At 47.0% G+C, this 25,708-nt stretch overlaps 1 protein-coding gene across 1 annotated transcript in view; it reads left to right on the top strand.

Moving 5' to 3' along the window:
- Positions 1 to 25,708, top strand: part of LOC147110223 (uncharacterized) — a 149,242-nt gene that overhangs the window by 67,429 nt on the left and 56,105 nt on the right. The window contains exons 7-8 of the mRNA XM_086002499.1: positions 204 to 322; positions 12,984 to 13,119. Coding sequence (XP_085858625.1) covers positions 204 to 322; positions 12,984 to 13,119 — 255 coding nt within the window. The remainder of the gene's footprint in view (positions 1 to 203; positions 323 to 12,983; positions 13,120 to 25,708) is intronic.

A 25,708-nucleotide genomic window follows, 5' to 3' on the forward strand; every position in this document is an offset into this window, starting at 1 on the left:
AGTGCAACCTTGCCCACTGTCCACACACCACCGAGCAACACTTTGCAGCAACAGGAGAATCTGCCCCATCTACTTTCCAATGTTGACGGAGCTGTGTGTATTCCAGTCATTTCTGTTTTATTTCAGCAGTCACAGATATTCTATTTTTTTTTACCACTGCCATATAATTTGACAGAAGCTGTTCAAACTCTTTTTGCCTACAGGAATGTGCCATTGAGGATCTTAGCAAATTTCTTGCCGTACATCTTGAAAAAGACACTGAAAAAATGCAAAGCTTTGTATGCCTGGCAGCGGAAACTGAATTGGATGGAGCCATTGGCTGGTAAGTGCATTCAAAAACAGAATTATTTTTTAATGTCTGTAACTCTGAATGAATTGTAAATTAAAGGAGTTTCAAGTTCAATTTATTTTCTCTCTGGTGAAATTACCACTCTTTCAGGTATTTCCTGCTCTTCCTCTTTCTTTCTGTTCCACATACTGGGGTTGATTTTTACCTTTACCGCCTGGGAGTAAAACGTCGGGCCTGAATTTGCGATCGGAGGCTTCCCGCGGGCGGATTCCTCCAATCAAATTTTCTACGCATTTACCTGGTGGTCCGGGAGATATGGAGGCTTGAGATCCTGGGCCTCTCCTGGTAGAAATGCGTAGATGGCCACGTATCCCAGGGGTGCATGCGGTTTGCAAGCGCTCCTGGGATCACGTGGGCCAGTCCAACCAATGAAAGAAGGGAATCCCCATTCCTACCTATGGGGTTTCTGCATGTACGGAACTGTCATAAATATGAATGGGGATGACTTAAAAAATACACGAACAAATGAAATAATTTTTTTTAATTACATATATAAAATTAATTAAAATGGCATTTAATTAAATACTTCAAACAAAAATTTAATTTTTTGAATTTTAAAAAAAATATGTTTTAATGGGGCTAAAAATTAACTTAACTTATTGGACAGGGTTTTTAATGTGTAAGTGAGTGAAAACATTTTATTTTTCTATTTTTTAAAACACTTATGCTGGTAAAAACAGGCCTTATGCCACAGCATAAGAATTCCACAGCCTTTCATGGGTGCTCACTCTATCCTAATGGCCTGCTTTCTGTTGGTGCCCTGCATAATGTGGTGCTCCTTCCAGGTGCTTTCTGAGGGGCAGGGTGCAAGAGGTGACTGGCTACAAACTAGGACAATGAGAGGGCCCTCATCTCAGACATGCTGAGTCCTGGGAAAGACCGACTGCAGGTTCCAATACTGTTGCTGCTGCCTGGGCAAACTGACTCGGCCTCCTGTGTGCCGTGTGGAGATATCTGAGGCGGCTGGCTGGAGTGTTCCAATGTGCTGCCACCTGAGAGGCAGCAGCGTCATGTGAGCAGACTCCTGCCATGCCACAGATATCGGGCCTTGTTTCTGGCTGGCCATTGATCAGCTGTAGGGCTGAAGTAATGTAACATAGAAACATAGAAGATAAGAGCAGGAGTAGGCCATTCGGCCCCTCGAGCCTGTTCCGCAATTCAATGCGATCATGGCTGATCATCCAAGTTCAGTACCCGGCCCCTGCTTTCTCCCCATACCCCTTGATCCCTTTAGCCTTAAGAAATATATCCAACTCCTTCTTGAATATATTTAATGAATTGGCCTCTACTGCCATCTGTGGTAGAGAATTCCACAGCTTCACCACTCTCTGGGTGAAGAAATTCCTCCTAATTTCTGTCCTAAAAGGCCTACCCCTTATCCTTAGACTGTGACCCCTGGTTCTGGATTCCCCGACCATCGGGAACATCTTCCCTGCATCTAGTCTGTCTAGTCCTGCCAGAATTTTATAAGTTTCAATGAGATCCCCTCACATTCTTCTAAACTCCAGCGAGTACAAGCCCAATCGACCCAATCGCTCCTCATACGTCATTCCTGCCATCCCAGGTATCAGCCTGGTGCATCTTCGCTGAACTCCTTCCATGGCAAGAACATCCTTCCTCAGATAAGGCGACCAAAACGGCACACAATACTCAAGATGTGGTCTCACCAAGGCCCTGTACAATGGCAGCAAGACATCCTTGTTCCTGTACTCAAACCCTCTCGCTATGAAGGCCACATACCATTTGCCTTCTTAACCGCCTGCTGCACCTGCATGCTTCAGCAACTGGTACACAAGGACACCCAGGTCTTGTTGCACTTCCCATTCTCCCAATCTATTGCCATTCAGATAATAATCTGCCTTCCTGTTTTTGACACCAAAGTAGATAACCTTACATTTATCCACGTTATATTGCATCTGCCATGCTTCTGCCCAATCACCCAACCTGTCCAAATCATCCTGTAGTTTCTCGGCATCCTCCTCACAGCACACCCGCCCACCCAGCTTTGTGTCGTCTACAAATTTGGAGATATTACATCTAGTTCCCTTGTCTAGATCATTAATATATATTGTGAATAGCTGGGGTCCAAGGACCGATCCCCCACTAGTCACTGCCTGCCACTCGGAAAAAGAACCGTTTATTCCAACTCTTTGCTTTCTATCTGCCAACCAGTTCTCTATCCAAGTCAATACCTTGCCCCCAACCCCATGTGCCTTAACTTTACATGCTAATCTCTTATGTGGGACCTTATCGAAAGCCTTCTGAAAGTCCAAATACACCACATCCACTGGTTCTCCCTTATCTATTTTACTAGTTACATCCTCAAAAAATTCCAGTAGATTAGTCAAGCACGATTTACCTTTTGTAAATCCATGTTGACTTTGTCCAATCCTATCACTGTTTTCCAAGTGCTCTGCTATTACATCTTTTATAATGGACTAGAGCATTTTCCCCACTACCGATGTCAGGCTTACCGGTCTGTAATTCCCCGTTTTCTCTCTACCACCTTTTTTGAATAGTGGGGTAACATTAGCTACCCTCCAATCCATGCGTACTGTTCCAGATTCCATCGAATGTTGGAAGATGATCAGCAATGCATCTACTATTTCTAGGGCCACTTCCTTAAGTACCCTAGGATGTAGATTATCAGGCCCTGGGGATTTATCGGCCTTCAATCCCATCAATTTCCCTAACACCATTTCCCTACAAATACTGATTTCTTTCAGTTCCTCCCTTTCATCAGACCCTATGTTCCCCGACATTTCTGGGAGGTTATTTGTGTCCTCCTTTGTGAAGACAGAAGCAAAATATGTATTTAATTGTTCTGCCATTTCTTTGTTCCCCATTATAAATTCCCCTGATTCTGACTGCAAGGGACCTACGCTTGACTTCACCAATCTTTTTCTCTTCACATATCTATAAAAGCTTTTACAGTCAGTTTTTATGTTCCCGGCAAGCTTACTCTCATATTTTATTTTCCATTTCTTAATTAATCCCTTTGTCCTCCTTTGTTGAATCCTAAACTGCTCCCAATCCTCTGGATTACTGCTTTTTCTGGCCAATTTATATGTCCTCTCTTTGGATCTTATGCTATCCCTAATTTCGCTCGTTTGCCACGGTTGAGTCACCTTTTTTGTTTTATTTTTATGCCAAACTGCGATGAACAAATTCTGTAGTTCATCCATGCGGTCTTTGAATGTTTGCCATTGCCTATCCACTGTTAACCCTTTGAGTGACATTCCCCAATCGCGCCTCAGACCATCGTAGTTTCCTTTATTTAAATTGAGGACCCTAGTCTCTGAGTCAACTACTTCATTCTCCATCTTAACGAAGAATTCGATCATATTATGATCGCTCCGACCCAAGGGGCCTCGTACAACAAGATTGCTAATTAATCCTTTCTCGTTACATAATACCCAGTCTAAGATGGCCTGATCTCTAGTTGGTTCCTCGACATATTGGTCCAGGAAAGCATCCCGTAAACACTCCAGGAATTCCTCCTCCACAGTATTGTTACTAATTTGGTTAGCCCAATCTATATGTAGATTAAAGTCACCCATGATGACTGCTGTGCCCTTTTTGCACGCTTCTCTAATTTCCCTTTTAATGTTATCCCCAACCTCCGCATTACTGTTTAGAGGTCTACATACCACTCCCACTAACGTTTTCTGCCCCTTGGTATTTCTCAGTTCTACCCATACAGATTCCACATCATCAGAGCTAATATCCTTCCTTACAATTGTGTTAATCCCTTCTTTAACCAGTAATGCTACCCCACCTCCCTTTCCTTTTTGCCTATCTTTCCTGAATATTGAATACCCCTGGATGTTGAGTTCCCAGCCTTCGCCACCCTGGAGCCAAGTTTCCGTAATCCCAATCAAATCATATTCGTTTACCTCTATTTGCGCAGCTAATTAATCCACCTTATTACGAATGCTCCTCGCATTAAGACACAAAGCCTTCAGGCTTGTTTTTTTAACGCTCTTAGACCTATTCGAATTATTATTTACTGTGGCCATGTTTGATTTAAACCGTTGATTTCTCTGACTGCCACTTTTGTTTTTCTCCTTCCTATCTTTTGCTTTTATCCTTGTTTCCCTTTCCTCTGTCCCCCTGCTCAGGTTCCCAACCCCCTGTTCCGGTAAGATCCTGGAAGTCCTGAGATACGCTACCCTGGACCCTAGCCCCATGTGGTGGTGACTAGATAACACTTTGCTCCAATCTGTCTCCTAAGGCCAACTATTTCTGCATCCATGGAGTACACACTCACTGGTCTTTGGGCCTTCATGTTGGTGGGAGAGTAAGGACCCATGACAGGGGTAATGCTGATAAACATTTAAGGAATATCCTTTACTAGCAACAGATGTGTAAGGAGCTGCCACACATTCAGGGGTACTACAGTGCTGATAAGGTTCCCTTATGGTGCAGTTTAGGATGGCAGTGGACTCTACCAGTACCACTGCTACATGTCGCCTGTAATGGGAGACCATTCTCAGTGCCTCCATGTATGGATGATGCTCATAAAAGAAAAGAAAGACTTGCATTTATATAGCGCTGAGCCATGGCTGACACCGTGAAGCATCCTTTTTTCCAAATCAGGAGTCCAGAAATCAGAGTCCTCAGGAAAAATTGAGTCGCGCCCCCTTTGAGGTGCTAGCTTTGCCGGGGCGCTACTTTTAGTGCCCCGAAACAATAAGTGCCCCAGCAGCCGAAATTCATCGGTACCGCCCCAAGAGGGAGGAGGGGTGCGACTGGAAACGCCCGCCTCCCTCTTGGGGCACTGTGAGTGAATATCGCGGCGCGACATGCCGCAGCGCCAGCACGTCGCGCCGCAGTACTGCAGGCCTTCCTCCCCTTATTAAAGGGGAGGGGCCCAGCGCATCGCGACCCGGGGCCCAGCTGGGCCACCAGCTACCAGAGTACCGGCAAAAGAGGCCGGCACTCAAGAGAAGTGCCGGGCTCATGGAGCGCAGCCGGCACTCTGCGGTGGGGCTGCAGAGCAGGCCGGGGACGGCTGAGGGGACAGGTGCTGGCAGGCAGCCAGCAACAAAAATGGGTGCCCGGTATGTCCACTTTTACTTGCACCACCCCGGCCGCAGGTAGGCCCCCCTGATCCTATCGGATATAGCGTCCAGCGGTAAGTCAGGGGGCGCTACCGAAGATCAGTAGCTGCGCACGGCAATGACGTCACTGCCGGCGGCGCAGCGCCGCGGGGCGCTAACTGTTATCGCTGCCGCTAACCTCCCACTGAATTTCGTGGGAGGCGTTGGCGGCGCCGTGCCCAGGCGCTAGTTGCTTTGCGCCCTTTTCGCGCCCTCTTAGGGCGCTAACGGGAGGCGCAAAGCAACTGAATTTTTAGGCCATGGGATCTTGGACTTTATAAATAGAGGTATTGAGTACAAAAGTAGAGAAGTTATGCTGAACCATTAAACATGGGAGATAGGAGCAGGAGTAGGCCATTCGGCACCTTGAGCCTGCTCCGCCGTTTAATGAAATCATGGCTGATCATCCAAATTCAGTACACTGTCCCTGCTTTCTCCTCATATCCCTTGATCCCTTTAGCCTTAAGAAATATATCTAATTCCTTCTTGAATATATTTAATGAATTGGCCTCAACTGCCTTCTGTGGTAGAGAATTCCACAGGTTCACCACTCTCTGGGTGAAGAAATTCCTTCTCATCTCTGTCCTAAATGGCTTGCCCCTTATCTTTAGACTGTGACCCCTGGTTCTGGACTCCCCTGCCACCGGGAACATCCTTCCTGCATCTAGTCTGTCTAGTCCTGTTAGAATTTTATATGTTTCAGTGAGATCCTCTCTCATTCTTCTAAACTCCAGCGTATATAAGCCCAATCGACCCAATCTCTCCTCATACGTCATTCCTGCCATCCCAGGTATCAGTCTGGTGAATCTTTGCTGCACTCACTCCATGGCAAGAACATCCTTCCTCAGATAAGGCGACCAAAACTGCACACAATACTCAAGTTGTGGTCTCACCAAGGCCCTGTACAACTGCAGCAAGACATCCTTGCTCCTGTACTTGAATCCTCTCGCTATGAAGGCCAACATACCATTTGCCTTCTTAACCACCTGCTGCACCTGCATGCTTACCTTCAGCGACTGGTGCACAAGGACACCCAGGTCTCATTGCACTTCCCCTTCTCCCAGTCTATTGCTGTTCAGATAATAATCTGCCTTCCTGTTTTTGCCACCAGAAGCACTGGTTAGGCCACAACTGGAGTATTGCATCCAGTTCTGATCACCACACTTTAGAATGGATGTGAAGACACTTGAGAGGGTGCAGAGGAGATTTACCAGAATGGTTCCGGGGATGGGGGATTTTAGCTACAAGGACAGGTTGGAGAAGCTGGATTTGCTTTCATTAGAGCAAAGGAAGCTGAGGGGTGATTTGATAGAGGTGGACAAGATTATGACGGGTTTGGATAGACTAGCTGGGGAAAGGCTGTTCCCACTAGTTAATGGCACAATTACTAGGGGACACAAATTTAAGGTGTTGGACAAGAGATACAAGGGGATGTGAGGAAAAACTTTTTTACGCAACGAGTGGTGAGGACCTGGAACTCGCTGCCGATGGAAGCGGAGACACTCAAAGTTTTCAGTAGGAGACTGGATAGGCATTTGAGGGAAATAAATTTGCAGGGCTACGAGGATAGAGTGGGGGAATGGGACTGACTGGATTGCTCTGCAGAGAGCCGGCGCGGACTCGATGGGCCGAATGGTCTCCTTCTGTACCATTATGACTCTAGGTACCTCTGTCTGGACTGGTGAGTGGGAGAAGGTGAATGATGGCATGGGTCAGAATATTAGGCGTTGGGGGGCGGTGAAGAGGAGTTATCCTGAACCCAAAGGCTTGGCACATCTTCCTCCTCCTGCTCTATTGCTTCTTGCCTTGTTTCACCTGAAGAAGAAGAGTAAGAGGTTGAAATAGGTAGCAGATAAGCAAAGATTTTGTGAGGTGCAGAAGAATGAGTAACAAGAGTTTCCTTGCAAGAAGCTTGGCTAAGCAACTACAACAGGAGAAGGAAAAGCAACTCCTTGTCAAGGTAATTCTACAGCCGACAGAGACCCACTAATTTTTCTATCAGTGACAGCTTCTCTGTGTGCCTTCCCAGGAGTTTCATCACCACTTTCTAAAAGGCCCAAAGTTAGAGGATCACCCCTTTTGGCCTGACTCTCATGGTCATTGCATGTTGTCTTCTCCTGAAAGAAGATGCAGAAGCATTTATATAACGTTTTTAATGTCCTCAAGCTATCCAAAGCGCTTTACAGCCAATAAATTACTTTTGAAGTGCAGTCACTGTTTGTGGTAAACCACTTTTATCGTTCACTATCGTTACACTATAGTTATCACTGTTGTATTGTTATCACTGTTCTCACTGTTGTATCACTATACGAGGTCGCCTCTTGTCGCGCTGTTATACCTGGGCTGACCACCTCCGACTCCGCCCATGGCTCCACCTACCTGCCCAGGTATAAAGGTAGTCGACTGGCTGGTATTCCTCCTTGTTGGACCCGATCACCCACGAGGGTGGGCTCTGTTATTTAGTCAATAAAAACCTTTAGTTACGTTCCTAACTCGTCGCTTTTTATTGGACGAATTGATAGGTATATCAATTTTATTGACTAAATTTTAAAGATGTCTACTACTGGCCAGCCAGAAGCCCTCCCAGAAGCACAGCCACAGCAGCTTTCAGACACCGGACTACACCAGCCACACCAGCCGGCTTGGCTGCAAGCCCTCAAACCACCGTACCTGGATCTAAACCCACAGGCAGCAAACTCAGCCCTCAACTTCAAACACTGGCTGGACTGCTTCGAATCCTACCTGGAAGAATCCGGCGTCCCTCAGAGATCCAAACGAAGAGTTCTGAACGCCCAAGCGAGCCCGAGAGTATACGCACTCATCCAGGACACGACTACATACGAGGCCGCTATCAACCTACTGAAACAGCAGTACCGGAGCCCGGTAAATTACATGTACACCAGGCACCTCCTAAGATCCCGCCCGCAACAGCCAGGAGAGTCTGTAGCTGAATTTTTACGGGCGCTAAGAGCACTCGGCAGGAACTGTGACTTTAAAGCGGTGACGGCTGTTGAAAATACGGAAGATAATATCCGCGATGCCTTTGTGAAAGGCCTACGGTCCGACTACTCACGGCAAAGACTGCTTGAAGCTAAAGACCTGGACCTGGACAAAGCTGAAGCCCTCGCTCTCTCCCTAGAGGTGGCCCATCAGGACCAGGAGGCGTTTTCCAGGTACTGCTCGCGACCCTGGGACTCGGGCCCGACCCCTACCGCAATACCCTTCGCAGCGCCGCCCCCGGGACCTACCTCAGCGTCGGCGTCCCGGACCCGACCGGGACCGCCACCCCCGGTACCGGCTCCGACATCGGGCACCCGCGATCGGGCCGCTGGCTGCTTCTTTTGCGGCCAGGAGAAGCACCCGAGGTCGCGCTGCCCAGCCAGGAACTCTACCTGCTCAACCTGCAGGAAGAAAGGCCACTTCTCTAAGGCCTGCAGGAGCGGATCTTCAGAGGCCAGCAGTGCCTCATGCGAACTGTGGGGGCGGCCATCTTCTTTCAAGGCAACTGAGGCCAGCATCCCCACACGTGAGTCATGGGGGCGGCCATCTTTGATCAAGGCAACCGACCCCAATAGTGCCTCATGTGAGTTATGGGGGCAGCCATCTTCTCCGCCATTTTGTCCTACCTCGTGGGAGACGCCATTTTACCCACCACGCCCGACTGCCACCGGGCCCCCGGACCCGACGACCGCCTCACCCGCAGACGACAACGACTCGCTTACCTACACACTAGCCTCCGTCACTCTGGATCAAGCCCGCCCACACCACCTGTCCAAGTCGATGATGGACATCAAAGTAAACGGCCACGCCACGACCTGCCTGTTCGACAGCGGAAGCACAGAGAGCTTCATCCACCCAGACACGGTGAGCCACTACTCCCTCCCTGTCCTGCCAACGCGCAACCGAATCTCGATGGCATCGAGGTCCCACGCCACGGACATTAGCGGCTACTGTGTTGTGACCTTGTCGGTTAAGGGTACGGAGTATAAAAATTTTAAACTCCTCGTCCTCCCCCAGCTCTGCGCTGCCGTCCTACTAGGGCTGGACTTCCAATCCCACCTCCAAAGTGTAACCCTAGCATACGGTGGACCCCTCCCCCCACTCACTGTCGACAACCAGCGAATGTTAAACCGCCCACTGCGTAACACCTGCAGCCTATCCACCCTCAAGGTGCTGCCACCTTCCCTGTTCGCTAACCTCACCCCCGACTGCAAACCCGTCGCTACCAAGAGCAGGCGGTACAGCGCTGGGGACAGAGCCTTCATTAGCTCTGAGGTGCGGCGCCTCCTGAAAGAGGGCATTATCGAGGGGAGCAACAGCCCCTGGCGTGCCCAGGTCGTGGTCGTTAAGACCGGTGATAAAAATCGCCTGGTCATCGACTACAGCCAGACCATAAACAGATACACCCAGCTGGACGCATACCCCCTTCCCCGCATATCTGACATGGTCAATCAGATTGCACAATACCGCGTATTCTCGACCATCGACCTTAAGTCGGCCTACCACCAACTCCCTATCCACCCCGAGGACCGCCAGTACACCGCCTTCGAGGCGAATGGGCGCCTATACCACTTCCTTAGGGTCCCCTTCAGTGTCACCAACGGGGTCTCGGTCTTCCAAAGGGAGATGGACCGGATGGTTGACCAGAACGGACTGCAGGCCACATTCCCCTATCTAGATAACGTCACCATCTGCGGCCGCGACCGGCAGGACCATGACGTGAATCTGGAGAAATTCCTCCGTACGGCCCAACGGCTGAACCTCACCTACAATAAGGAGAAATGTGTGTTTAACACCTCGCGCCTTGCCATCCTTGGCTGTGTAGTAGAGAACGGACTCATCGGCCCCGACCCCGAAAGAATGCGCCCCCTCATGGAGCTACCCCTCCCCCACTGCTCTAAGGCACTTAAGAGAACCCTGGGGCTCTTCGCCTACTATGCCCAATGGGTGCCCAATTATGCGGACAAAGCCAGACCCCTCATGAAGTCCACATCCTTCCCCCTCACGGAGGAAGCGTGCGCGGCCTTCTCCCTCATCAAGGGAGACATAGCCAAGGCCACAATGCACGCAGTGGATGAGTCCATCCCCTTCCAAGTGGAGAGCGACGCATCCGACTTCGCCCTAGCCGCTACCCTTAACCAGGAGGGGAGGCCGGTGGCCTTCTTCTCAAGGACCCTACAGGGCCCCGAGATCCGACACTCGTCGGTCGAGAAGGAAGCCCAGGCAATTGTGGAGGTGGTACGGCGCTGGAGGCATTACCTGGCAGGCAAACGATTTACCCTCCTCACCGACCAACGTTCGGTTGCTTTCATGTTTAATAACAAGCTGAGGGGCAAAATCAAGAATGACAAGATCTTGAGGTGGAGAATCGAGCTATCCACCTACGATTATGATATCTTGTACCGGCCAGGTAAGCTGAACGAACCCCCTGATGCTCTTTCACGAATTACATGCGCCAGCGCGCATATTGATAGACTTCAGACCCTCCACAATGACCTCTGCCACCCCGGGGTCACCAGACTTTACCATTTCATTAAGGCCCGTAACCTGACCTACTCCATCGAGGAGGTCAGGACCATGACCAGGAACTGCCAGACCTGCGCCGAGTGCAAACCGCACTTCTATAGGCCGGACAGAGCAAGCCTGATCAAGGCCACCCGCCCCTTCGAGCGCCTGAGCATCGACTTTAAGGGGCCTCTACCGTCATCTGGCCGTAATGTGTACTTCCTCAACATCGTTGATGAGTACTCCCGTTTCCCTTTTGCCTTCCCCTGCCCAGACATGACCAGTACCACGGTCATCAAGTGCCTGAACGACCTCTTCGCCTTGTTCGGGTTCCCGAACTATATACATAGTGACCGGGGCTCCTCCTTCATGAGCGAGGAACTCCGTCAGTTCCTACTAGCGAGAGGTATTGCAGCAAGTAGGACCACCAGCTACAACCCCCAAGGGAACGGCCAGGTGGAAAGAGAGAACGCGACGGTATGGAAGGCCGTCCTCTTAGCCTTAAAGTCTAAGGGCCTCCCAACCTCCCGCTGGCAGGAAGTCCTCCCGACAGCGCTGCACTCCATCCGGTCACTACTTTGCACTGCCGTTAACACCACCCCCCATGAACGAATGTTTGTTTTCCCCAGGAAGTCGACTACGGGAACCACTCTACCAACCTGGCTGACCTCTCCGGGGCCCGTCTTGCTGCGAAAGCACGTGAGGGCCCATAAAACGGACCCCCTGGTCGAGAGGGTGAACCTCCTGCACGACAACCCCCAGTACGCCTACGTGGCTTACCCAGACGGGCGGGAGGACACTGTCTCCTTACGAGACCTCGCACCCTCGGGCACTCTGGAGACACCACCTTTACCCCCCCCCACCACCCCCCCAATTCCAGCCCAGGTAGACGGCATGCCGGAACCCCACGAGCCTTCGCCGACCACGCAGACACCAGCATTAACACCGGATAATGCAGCACCGCCGCTGCGACGATCGGAGAGGCTTACGAGGCCTCCGGACAGACTGACATACCAGAACTGGTAGTACACTTCACCCCGCCGGACTCAAATCTAAACAAGGGGTGAATGTGGTAAACCACTTTTATCGTTCACTATCGTTACACTATAGTTATCACTGTTGTATTGTTATCACTGTTCTCACTGTTGTATCACTATACGAGGTCGCCTCTTGTCGCGCTGTTATACCTGGGCTGACCACCTCCGACTCCGCCCATGGCTCCACCTACCTGCCCAGGTATAAAGGTAGTCGACTGGCTGGTATTCCTCCTTGTTGGACCCGATCACCCACGAGGGTGGGCTCTGTTATTTAGTCAATAAAAACCTTTAGTTACGTTCCTAACTCGTCGCTTTTTATTGGACGAATTGATAGGTATATCACTGTTGTATCGTGTACTATGCAGCAGACAATTTGCGCACATCAGGGTCCCAGAAACAGCAATGAGATAAATGACCAGGTAATCTGTTTTAATAATGTTGGTAGGCTTGTGATTGGAATAAAAAGATAGTCAATACATTGGTGCCAATTTTAAGGGGGCAGGTTGGGGCAGTGAGCGAGTGGGGCGGCAGGGAAGCTCAGCGTGAGGCCTGAACCATTTACTCTCCTGGACCTCATTTGAATAAACAGGACAGTCTCCTGCCCGAAAACTGTAGGTGTGATGTCAGGGCTGGTAACGAAGGGGAATACATTCAGGATTATCACTAGAGGAACAAAGAGGAAAGTTAAAAGAAAATGTTGCACACAGAGGGTTATTAGAACATGGAATGCTTTCCCACAAATGGCTGATAAAGCAGAGTCTATAATGTTATTTAAAAGAGAATCGGATAAGTGGATCTAGTACTGGCACTAGATCTAGTACTAGTAATTTCTACGATTCTACAACAGTTGTCAGATAGATCCTCTCTTTCCAAACCTAGAGAAAAGTTGACTTTTTCCACTGTGTGCCAATCTATTCCACATTTCCTTTAGAGGAAACCAAACCGACTGAACTTGTATACTCTGTATTACAAATATTGTTGTTTTTAAAGGTACATGGGCAAGAAAAGGCTTCCATTTACTGGAAGAAAGCTACACAAATTGTTCAAGGAAGCACTTGTACAATCTCTGAAAGATCTTCTAGGTCAAGTTTACGGTATGAAAAATATTGGAGAAATGAAGGAAAAGGTATTTATTTATTTTATTTTGCATGTATTGAATGTATTAGAACATGAAAATCTGTTTCCATTATTTTACTTTATGTATCCATTATAAATAGTATTGATACATATTTATTTACTTTCCCAAATCTCCAATTTTTCTTATGAATTATTTGTGTTTTCATATAAATTTATTCAATCTTGACTCCAATGCTTTGAAACATTGACCCATATTCTTTTTCCTAGTGTTCTCATTTAGCTTTCTGGTATCCCTTGTGCCTTCTACAGCAGTGTTGTTATCTATTTCAAAGCCTCTTTCTTTCCCTTTCTCTTCTGGAACCCTGGCTGATCTCCCCCTCCCAAATCAACCCGCACCGCTCACCCCCACCACCCCCCCCCCCCCCCACCCCACCCAGGAAAACTGAGGCCATTTGTTTATTTTTCTTATTTAATAGTTTATTTATAAATTCCAACCAATACAGAGCATATCCCCGAGCCACTGATCCTGTCCTTCCTCACCTTAGGGAAGGAAACCTGCTGTCCTTTTCTGGTCTGGCCTATATGTGAGTCCAGACCCACAGCAATGTGGTTGACTCTTAACTGCCCTCTCAAATGGCCCAGTAAGCCACTCTGTCGTATCAAACTGCTGCAAAAAGTAATAAGAATAAAACGAGACGGACCACCCGATATCGACCTAGGCACCGGCTTCGGACACGACAAAGGCACACCCAGCCCAATAGACCTTGCAAAGTCCTGCTCACTAACATCTGGGGGCTTGTGCCTAAATTGGGAGAGCTGTCCTACAGACTAGTCAAGCCTGACATAGTCATACTCACAGGATCATAACTTTCAGCTAACATCCCAGACTCCTCCATCACTATCCCTGGGTATGTCTGTCCAACCGTCAGGACAAACCCACCAAGGGTACTGGCTCAGTGGTATACAGTCGGGAGGGAGTGGCCCTGGGAGTCTTCAACATTGACTCTGGACCCCATGAAGTCTCATGACATCAGGTCAAACACAGGCAAGGAAACCTCTTGCTGATTACCACCTACCGCCCTCCCTCAGCTGATGAATAAGTACTCCAAGTGGTGGTGAAGAAGTACTGAGGGTAACAAGGATGCAGAATGTACTCTGTGTGGGGCTTTCAATGTTCATCACTAAGTGTGGCTTGGTATCACCACAACTGACCGAACTGGCTGAGTCCTAAAGCCTGAGTCCTAGCTGCCAGACTGGGCTTGTGGCAGATGGTGAGAGAACCAGCACTGGAGAAAATCCTACTTGACCTCATCCTCACGAATCTACCTGTCGCAGATGCATCTTTCCATGACAGTATTAGTAGGAGTTACCACCGCACAGTCCTTCTGGAGACAATGTCCCGTCTTCACACTGAGGACACCTTCCATCATTGTGACACTACAGGAAACTCTTTTTTATCCGGCGCCGACGGGACCGGCGTGGTGCCGGTTTATCAAAAAGTCCGGATTACAGAGAGGTATAGTTAAAAGGTACGAGAGCTCCGTACACAGCAACAAATCCAGGCTTCCTTGTTGCTTAGCAATAGCTGCAAGAACTCGGCCACAGACCAAGCGTCCCTGTTGCTTAGCAACAAGTGCAGAAACCCCCGATTACACAGCTAAGAATCAAGAAACGGCCACTAATATGAAGAAAAACTTAACTGAACCTACTCCTGCATTTTGCCGGTTAACCGAGATTTCCGGTTGTTTGGGTGCCGGTAAATCGAGAGTTTCCTGTACTAGCATACAAAACGGTATCAATTCATAACAGATCTAGCATCTCAAAACTGGGCATCCAAGAGGCGGTGTGGACCATCAGCAACAGCAGCATTATATTCCACCATAATTTGTAACCTTAAGACCCAGCATATAACCTCATAGCACAGAGCACCACGGGAGAGGCCGGAGGAGATTTAAACGGCGATGGCAGTGGCAGGATCAGCTGAATGCATAAAATAAACACCGAGGGAATTTGAGAAAGTGATGTCAAAATAAATGCAGAGGATGTGGTGTAAGTTACTGGTAAATTTCGATTTAACTTAAACTAGACCAAGTAGTTAGTTAAAAAGCAAAAAAATATGTAAAAAATAAGCTAAGTTGATTTAATACAGAGGGCTAGAAATTCATGTTCTTACTGCCACTCCATAGCGCCATGAAATGGTGATAAAATGGCAGCCAGCTTAACGTCGCCAACATGAACTTCGACCCTGGTGCTGAATTCAGCGCTGGGTCCTAAGTGCAAGCGGGCTGACAGTGGTGATGTCTGCAGCTCTAAAAGGGATACACACATCATTGCTACTTGGCCCTAAACAGACAATACAACATAGCTAATTACCTGACCATGGTAAAGGATAACAAACTGAGAAGAACCTTGACAAGGTACAGACTTAGCGAACATAGCCTAGCGATCGAAAAAGGCAGACACAGGCAGACCAGGCTGCCAAGAGAAGACAGGATATGCTCTCACTGCAGTCAGGGAGTAGTGGAGACAGAGATGCACTTCCTCACAGCCTGTGGAAAATATCAGGGCATCAGGGAGAATTTCTACCAAAAATTCTCACAAATATGCCCTGAATTCAGAAATCTGAATGACAACCAAAAACTCCCATTCCTACTGGGGGAGGAGAGAAGCTGTGTAACACTGGCGGCACACTATGTTACAGCTTGCCATGAACAGAGGGACAACCAGTAAACTAAGAAAAGAGTATATATAAACAATGCGAATGTATATTTATACACTCAGGGATATACCTGTTTATACACTGTATGAATAGAACTGCGTTTATGTGTTCAACCATAAATTTATTTTGATGCTTTGGCAACATAAGATGTACCTTATCATGCCAATAAAGCGATTTGAATTTGAATTTGAAAAAAGTTTGAATTTAAGGGTTTGGACTGTTTTTTTTTGGATTTTATTGAAGTGGTGGCTTGCTGCAATAGATGTGAAAAGTTTGTTAAGTGTGTAGAGAGTGCTGTTGGATGCTTGCAAGGGGTCAGATGGTAAATGAAGGCCTTTGAGAAGATAGAACATTCTGCAGATACTCAGCAGGTCATGCAACATCCGTGGAGAGAAAAACAGGGTTCACGTCTCAGGTCGCCATGCTGCCTGACCAACTGAGTATTTCCAGCATTTTATGCTGTCATTTCACATTTACAGCATTCGCTTGCAGAGGGAAGAGGAAGACACAGAAGAGGAAGACGCAGAAGAGGAGGAAGCAGAAGAGGAGGAATCTGATGGAAGGATGCATCGCAGACAGCCCCTTTGTGGCCAGGATATTCGGGATGGAATCATCCGCCTGCAGTCCCACTGGCTGGGCAGGCTGCATTTCTTGAGTATGTGAAATGAGGAAGACACAAGGGTGGAGTTGTGCTGACAGGAGGGCAGGAAAGAAAGAGGTGCATGCCAGAAGGAGGATAATGTACGAGGATACCCGCATCTTGTAGCCTTTCAGCCCCGCCGCTGGCCAAGGGCTCGACCATGCACCTGCCAAGAATGGCCTGCATTGTCTCCTCCAAGGGGGTGAGGTGAAGCTAGGAATGGGAGGTGTGCCTTGTGTTTGGTAGAGATTGTTGGTAGGTAAGTGATGGGGGCGGGTGCATCGTGCATTGAGCAGTTTGTGAGGCTAGTGGTGCAGTTGGTAGGAGACGGTTTTTGAAGATGTATTCACTGATCTTGACCACTAGTCTGAGGTTAGGAAAGTTCTGTAGGCACTGGAGCCAGGTCCTGGGAGCGACACTACTGGCCGTGACTGCCTCGGTGATCTGGTCCCACATCATTCTTTCTGGAGGCCCACCTGATGCTCTGTGGGTAGAGGACCTCTCTTCCAGTGTTGACCCCCTCATCATTGGTGCAGATTGTTGGTAGGTGAGTGATTGGGGGTTGTGCATTGAGCAGTGTGTGAGGCTAATGGTGCAGTTGGTAGGAGACGACTTTTGAAGATGCATTCACTGACCTGGCAGTGACAGCTTTATTGATGTACTCCCACATCGTTCTTTCTGGAGGGCCTCCTGGTCCCTGTGGGTAGAGGGCCTCCCTTGTAATGTTAACCCACTGCACAAAGTTGGAGTGCTGCGTGTGAGACCCTCGGTGCCCCTTCTCTGGCTTGCTGAGCCATATGTGTTAGTGCGGAGGCAGTTTTCCCACTTGTTGGGATTAGGAAGATAATTCAGCTTTAACAGCTGAATATTCACATTTGGAACTTCTTTTAACTATTGAATATTTCTTAAAAGGCAGAAAGGGCTGAAAAATGTATTGATTCACTGCATTTTGTTTTGTATTGCTTCAGTGTGCATGGCCCCTTTAAATTTCAGACCTCTACATTACCCACAATTCCTTGCAAACTCCACAGCTTCACTCACAGAGGCTGTGGAAGCTGCAACGCCCAACCTGGACAGGAAATTCATCCCGGATCCCTTCAGCAACGCCACCAGGACGGTGTTGCATGGAAGGTGAGCGCTGCACCACCTATCCCCATGTCTCCCAGACCAATTTTACTCGTCGTTGTTATGTTCATTAATAATTAGTCGTTTTTATTAAGAATAGCTAGCTTTTGCTAGACACTTTATTGAGCACATGTGGACTAGGTACAGTATCTGTAGAGGCCTCCATCTTGACTGCTGCCTTGTGGGTAGCCTAGTGCATCCTGGGTAGCCCACTCTTATATACATACAGCACCACCTAGTGTACCATTCCAGAATGACAGGTTACTGATCATTACATCCCCCTTTCTTTGAGGTTAAACAAAATCAGTATCAATCAATGTCAATCAATAACAACATAAACATCTTCAACAGTCAATACATTTTCAATGTAGTTTTCTTTGTACTCAAAGATTAAGTCTATCAGGCTTTTTTACTTCACGTGTGGATCTTCTCAGCACAGGTAAGTCTGATGTGTTTTCATGAGAGCCTGTATGTGTATTTGTGTTAGATTGTTCTGGTGGTGAGTGACAAGATTCAGTTGCGGCATTGTCATCGATTTGCTCTTCGATAGTCTCTTGTGTTTTTAGGAGGGAACTGCGGTTCCTCCTGAGAATCTGTCCTTCCTCAGTTCTAACAGTGTATGACCTTGGTCCTACTTCCTCAAGAACTGTAGCTTTCCTGTTCCATGCATCTGGATCCTCAATCCTGACAACATCATCGCTTGTCAATGGTTTCAGAGTTTTTGGATGACTTGTCATAGTATGATTTCTGTTTCAGCTTTAACAGTTGAAGTCTCTGTCTCAGTTCCTTACTCTGCTTTTCTTTTGCACAGCAGGGTAGCGTGGTACGCAACTTGCGACCCATTAGGAGTTCAGCAGGTGAAGAACCAGAGTCTAAAGGTGAGGCTCGGTAGCTCAGCAGGGTGAGATAAGGATCAGACTTGCTTTCTGTTGCTTTCTTCAGTAGCTGCTTGAGAACTTGAACACCTTTCTCTGCCTTACCATTCGACTGAGCATACAAAGGACTGGATGTGATGTGTTGAAAGTCATAATGTGCTGCAAACTGTTGCCACTCCTTACAGTTGAAGCACAGACCATTGTCGCTAATGGCAATCCTGGGAATTCCATGTCTGGCGGAGATGGATTTCACATGCATTATGACACTGCTTGCTGTGGTGCTTGAGAGCAGCGCCATCTCAGGATAGCTAGAATAGTAGTCAATCACTATTAGATAGTCTTTACCATTTAAATGAAAAAGGTCCATACCAACCTTTTGCCATGGTGCTGCTGGTATGTCAGCTACTATCATTGGTTCCTTTGCTTGTTTGTTTTGGTGTTTCTGACATGTTTCACATTTGCCTATCATGTTCTCAATGTCCTTATTTATGCCAGGCCAATAAACAGTGTCTCTTGCTCTCCTTTTGCATTTTTCAATTCCGAGGTGTCCCTCATGAATCCTTTTGAGCATGTCTTGACGTAGAGCCTATGGAATAAGAACATAAGAACATAAGAAATAGGAGCAGGAGTAGGCCAATCGGCCCCTTGAGCCTGCTCCGCCATTCAATAAGATCATGGCTGATCTGATCCTAACCGCCAATCCACTATCATAGAACCATCTCCTGAATCTAACGGAATTAGACACACGAAATAGGAGCAGGATCAGGCTACACGGCCCCTGGGTCCGCTCCGCTACCCACAGGGCTATGACCGATCCGAACCTAGACTCATGTCCAAATTCCTGCCCGCTCCCCGTAACCCTTAATTCCCTTTACTTCTAGGAAACTGTCTATTTCTGTTTTAAATTTATGTAATGATGTAGCTTCTACAGCTTTTTGGGGCAGCATATTCCATGGACCTACCACCCTCTGAGTGAAGTAGTTCCTCCTCATCTCAGTTTTGAAAGAGCAGCCCCTTATTCTAAGACTATACCCCCTAGTGCTAGTTTCACCCATCATCGGGAACATCTTCCCTGCATCCACCCGATCCAACCCCTTCACAATCTTATATGTTTCAATAAGATCGCCTCTCATTCTTCTGAACTCCAATGAGTAGAGTCCCAATCTACTCAACCTCTCCTCATATGTCCATCCCCTCATCCCCGGGATTGACCGAGTGAACCATCTTTGTACTGACTCGAGAGCAAGTATGTCCTTTCTTAAGTATGGACACCAAAACTGTACGCAGTATTCCAGGTGCGGTCTCACCAATACCTTGTACAACTGAAGCAATACCTCCCTATTTTTATATTCTATCCCCCTAGCAATGAAAGCCAACATTCCATTGGCCTTCTTAATCACTTGCTGCACCTGCATACTAACCTTTTGAGTTTCGTGCACCAGGACCCCCAGATCCCTTTGTACTTCAATACTTTCCAGTTTCTTGCCATTAAGATAATAACTTGCTCTATGATTTTTCCTGCCAAAGTGCATAACCTCACACTTTCCAGTATTGTATTCCATCTGCCAAATCTCTGCCCACTTACTTAGCCTGTCTGTGTCCCCTTGCAGGTTTTTTATGTCCTCCTCACTCACTACTTTCCCTCCCATCTTAGTATCATCTGCAAACTTTGATATGTTACCCTCGGTCCCCTCCTCCAAATCGTTAATATAGATTGTAAAGAGTTGGGGACCCAGCACTGACCCCTGCAGAACACCACTAGTTACTGATTGCCAGTCTGAGAATGAACCATTTATCCCAACTCTCTGCCTTCTGTTAGATAGCCAATCCTCTATCCATGCCAGAATATTACCCCCAATCCCGTGATTTTTTTATCTTAAGCAATAATCTTTTGTGTGGCACCTTGTCAAATGCCTTTTGGAAGTCTAAATACACTACGTCCACTGGTTCCCCTTTATCCACCCTATACGTTACTTCCTCAAAGAACTCCAGCAAATTTGTCAAACATGACTTCCCCTTCATAAAACCATGCTGACTTTGCCCTATTAAATTATGATTATCCAAATGTCCTGTTACTGTCTCCTTAATAATGGACTCCAAAATTTTACCTACCACAGATGTTCGGCTAACCGGTCTATAGTTTCCAGCCTTCTGTCTACTGCCCTTTTTAAATAAGGGTGTTACATTAGCAGTTTTCCAGTCTGCCGGGACCTTTGCCGAGTCAAGGGAGTTTTGGAAAATTATTACCAATGCATCCACAATCCCTACCGCCACTTCCCTCAAGACCCTAGGATGTAAGCCATCAGGTCCAGGTGATTTATCCGCCTTGAGTCCCATTATTTTACCGAGTACCACTTCCTTAGTGATTTTGATCGTGTTTAGCTCCTCCCCCCGCTTTAGCCCCCTGTTTGTCCAGTGTTGGGATATTCTTAGTGTCCTCTACTGTAAAGACTGATGTAAAATATTCATTCAGTGTTTTTGCCATCTCCATATTTCCCACCATTAATTTCCCGGTCTCATCCTCTAAGGGACCAACATTTACTTTAGCCACCCTTTTTCTTTTTATATAACTATAAAAACTCTTACTATCTGTTTTTATATTTTTTGCTAATTTACTTTCATAATCTATCTTCCCTTTCTTAATCAATCTTTTTGTTATTTTTTGCTGTCTTTTAAAGTTTTCCCAATCCTCTATCCTCCCACTAGATTTGGCTACCTTATATGCCCTTGTTTTTAGTCGAATACTATCCTTAATTTCTTTACTTAGCCACGGATGGCTGTCTTTTCTTTTACACCCTTTTCTTCTCAGTGGAATATATATTTTTTGGAAGTTGTAAAATAACTCCTTAAATGTACACCACTGATCATGTATCGTCTTACCCTTTAATCTATTTTCCCAATCCACTCTACTCAATTCCGCTCTCATACATTCATAGTCTCCTTTATTCAAGCTTAGCACGCTTGTTTGAGATCCAACCTTCTCACCCTCTAATTGAATATGGAATTCAACCATGTTATGGTCACTCATTCCAAGGGGATCCTTTACTAGGACATTTTTAATTAATCCCGTCTCGTTACACAGGACCAGATCTAAGGTTGCTTGCCCCCTGGTCGGTTCAGTTACATACTGCTCAAGAAATCGATCCCTAATACACTCAATGAATTCATCCTCAAGGCTGCCCTGCCCAATTTGATTTGTCCAATTAATATGATAGTTAAAATCCCCCATAATTATAGATGTTCCCTTATTACAAGCCTCAACTATTTCCTGATTGATACTCCGTCCAACAGAGTTGCCACTGTTCGGAGGCCTATAGACTACGCCCACTATTGTTTTTTTCCCCTTATTATTCCTTACCTCCACCCAAACTGTTTCATTATCCTGATCTTTTGACCCAATATCATTTCTCTGTATTACAGTGATTCCTTCCTTTATTAACATAGCCACCCCACCTCCCCTTCCTTCCTGCCTGTCCTTCCTGATCGTTAAATAACCTGGTACGTTTAATTCCCAGACATTGTCACCCTGCAGCCATGTTTCTGTAATGACCACAAGATCATACCCATATGTAGTTATTTGTGCCATTAACTCGTCTATTTTGTTACGAATGCTACGTGCGTTCAGATAGAGAACTTTCAAAGGTGTTTTGTGACACTTAGTTCCTGCTTTTGCCCTTTTTATTACTTTACCTTTTACTCCATACCTTCTGCCCCTTCCTGACACGCTCTGGTTTTTAATTTCCCCACTGCTACCTAAGTCTTTGACCTTCTCTGTTGTCATTTTTATTATTTGCTCTCCAGGAACCTCCCCCCCACTAGTTAGTTTAAAGCCCTCTCTACAGCCCTAGTTATATGATCCGCCAGGACTCTAGTCCCAGCACAGGCCAAGTGAAGCCCGTCCCAACGGAACAGCTCCCTCCTGCCCCAGTACTGGTGCCAGTGTCCCAGGAAGCAAAACCCATTTCTCCCGCACCAGTCTTTGAGCCACGCATTTAACTCTCTAATTTTATTTGTCCTAGTCAAATTCGCTCGTGGCTCAGGTAATAATCCAGAGATTATTACCCTTGTGGTTCTGCTTTTTAATTTGGCCTCTAGCTGCTCAAACTCCCTCAGCAGAACCTCCTTCCTTGTCCTATCTATGTCGTTGGTACCAACATGGACCACGACAACTGGATCCTCCCCCTCCCACTCCAAGTTTCTCTCCAGTCCAGAGGAGATGTCCTTAACCCTGGCACCGGGCAGGCAACACAGCCTTCGGGACTCTCGCTCTCGGCTGCAAAGAACTCTATCTGTCCCCCTAACGATACTATCCCCTACCACTACAACATTTCTTTCAACTCCCCCCACTTGAATGGCCCCCTGCTCCACGGTGCTGTGGCCAGGTTGCTCATCCTCCCTGCAGTCCCTGCTCCTGTCCCCACAGGGAATAAGAGCCTCGAACCTGTTGGACAAGTGCAAGGGCTGCGGCTCCTCCAACACTACCTCCTGGATCCCCGTACCTACCTCACTTCTAGTCACACCATCCTGACCCTGGCCACGGACTACATCTGAATTAATTAATCTAATTGGTGTGACTACCTCGTGATACACAGAGTCCAGGTAACTCTCCCCCTCCCTGATGTGTCTCAGTGTTTGAAGCTCGGACTCCAGCTCTTCAACACGGAGCCGGAGTTCCTCGAGCAGCCAACACTTACTGCAAATGTGATCACCGTGAGCATCAATGGTGTTCACCAGCTCCCACATATTGCAGCAGCAACACATCACCTGATCTCCCATTCTATGTAATTAATTAAATGTATTAATATTATTCTTAAATATCCTCTGCCCCGATTCTAGATGGTGAATATCACACCTTAGAAACTATAAACCAAAGAGATTTAAGCTTAACAGGGAGAAATACTCACCAACCAATCAATCACTTACCCGCTTTCTGGTGACGTCACACTTGGATTACTTTTTACCTCTCTCCTCCCAGACTGGAGACTGGTACACCTTACCTGGTCTCTGGGGACTTTATAGCCCCGCTCTGCCGCTCAGGATTCCCGCCGACGCTGTGAGGCCTTACCTGGTCTCTGGGGACTTTTATAGCCCCGCTCTGCCGCTCAGGATTCCCGCCGACGCTGTGAGGCCTTACCTGGTCTCTGGGGACTTTTATAGCCCCGCTCTGCCGCTCAGGATTCCCGCCGACGCTGTGAGGCCTTACCTGGTCTCTGGGGCCTTTTATAGCCCCGCTCTGCCGCTCAGGATTCCCGCCGACTATTCTGTTCTGTTTTAGTAATAGTCCACTTGCGACACTCAATTCTGACCTTATGTGAAAATATTTTGGACAGGAGCCTTTTGGCCAACCATGATGAATGTTCTCTATTATTGTTTGTAATACTGTATCTTTTACTGTTTCTTCTGCTATTTGCTTTGATTTTGTGTCTGACACGGGCAGCGCAGCAGTGACCATACGCACATGAACATCCACGTCTTCTTCAGTAGAGCTCACATGACTCATTGTGGGTGCTCGGGATAGTGCATCTGCTAACACGATGTATTTGCCTGGTGTGTAGATCAGTTCAAAGTCATATCTTTGCAGCTTCATCATGAGTCGTTGAATCCTTGGAGACCATTCAGGTTCTTTTTTATGATGGCAACCAGTGGGCTGTGGTCTGTCTCAACTGTGAAGGTGAGAAGTCCATATATGTAGCCATGAAACTTTTCTAGTCCAACTACCAAGCCTAGACATTCCTTTTCAATCTGGGCGTATCGACACTCAGTATCAGTTATAGACCTGGAGGCATAGGCAACAGGCTTCCAATCTTCACCCTCTGCTTGTAGCAAGACCGCACCTAGGCCATCTTTTGATGCATCCGTTGACACTTTGATTCTTTTTGTTGGGTCAAAGAAGGTGAGTAAAGGTGTGGTTGTCAGCACTGTTTTGAGGTTTATCCACTCTTGTTCATGTCTTTCTGTCCATGCGAACTCATTTGTTTTACGTAGCAGGTCTCGCAGACAGGCTATCTTGGCTGACAAGTTAGGAATGAACTTTCCAATGAAGTTTATCATCCCCATGATGCGTAGCACTCCTTTTTTGTCAGTGGGTCGGGGCATTTTGAGTATGGCGTTTACTTTTTCCATATCTGGCTCTATTCCTTTACCAGATAGATTATCTCCTAGGAAAGTGACTTCCTGGATGCAAAACTGACACTTGGCTTTGTTGAGCTTCAGTCCATTCCGGCGTATGCTCTGTAGCACTTTAGTCAGTCTCTCATTGTGTTCTTTCAGTGTGGAGCCCCAGATGATGATGTCATCAACATAGACCCGGACTCCTTCCAGACCTTCAATTATGTGTTCCATCGCTCTATGAAAGATTTCAGATGCAGATATTATCCCAAAAGGCATTCTGAGGAAACAATACCTGCCAAATGGTGTGTTGAAGGTACAGTATTTGGTGCTCTCTTCATCCAGTTTTAGTTGCCAAAATCCTTGTGAGGCATCGAGCTTTGTAAAGTATCTGGCACCTGACATTTCACTGGTGATTTCTTCTCGCTTGGGAATCTGATAGTGTTCACGTTTTATGTTTGCATTTAAGTCCTTTGGATCCATGCATATTCTTAGATCATTGTTCTTTTTCTTTACACATACCATGGAGTTAACCCAGTCTGTTGGCTCTTCGACTTTCCTGATGACTCCTAGTGTGGTCATTCTGTCCAGTTCATTCTTGAGCCGGTCACGCAGGGGTGCTGGAACTCTTCGTGGAGCATGTACCACTGGCTGAGCATCCTCCTTTAGCTGGATCTTGTAAGTGAATGGTAGAACTCCAAATCCTTTGAACACATCCTGGAAATTATTCACTACAGAATCCACCGAGTCATCTGGTCTGCTTATGGCACAGTTTATACGGTAGACTCTCTTGACCAGTTCTAAGTCCTCACAAGCTTTGTCACCCAGTAGTGAATCAAGTCCTTCAGCCACAACAGAAAACATGAGATGATGCACTTTGTCTTTGACTGTCACTTTAAGTCTGCATACACCTAAGCTATCTATTTTCTGTCCATTATAGTCCTTCAGTAGTACTGACTTTTTCTGTATTTTGGGCTTTTCTTTCATATTGTTAATGTCACTCATACTGATTAAGTTTGCTTTTGCCCCAGTGTCTAGTTTCAATGTAACTAATGCTCCATTTACCTGCAGTGGGATCATCCATTTGTCCTCTTTTACTGCTGTTGAGTCTGAGTGTCCCAGATATGCTTATTCTAAATCACTGGACACAGACAACAAGAATAACTTAAAC

This window comes from Somniosus microcephalus, chromosome 12 (genome assembly GCF_052327205.1).
Source record: "Somniosus microcephalus isolate GS21.2 chromosome 12, FLI_Smic_1.0, whole genome shotgun sequence".
In the NCBI taxonomy this organism is placed as follows: Eukaryota; Metazoa; Chordata; class Chondrichthyes; order Squaliformes; family Somniosidae; genus Somniosus; species Somniosus microcephalus.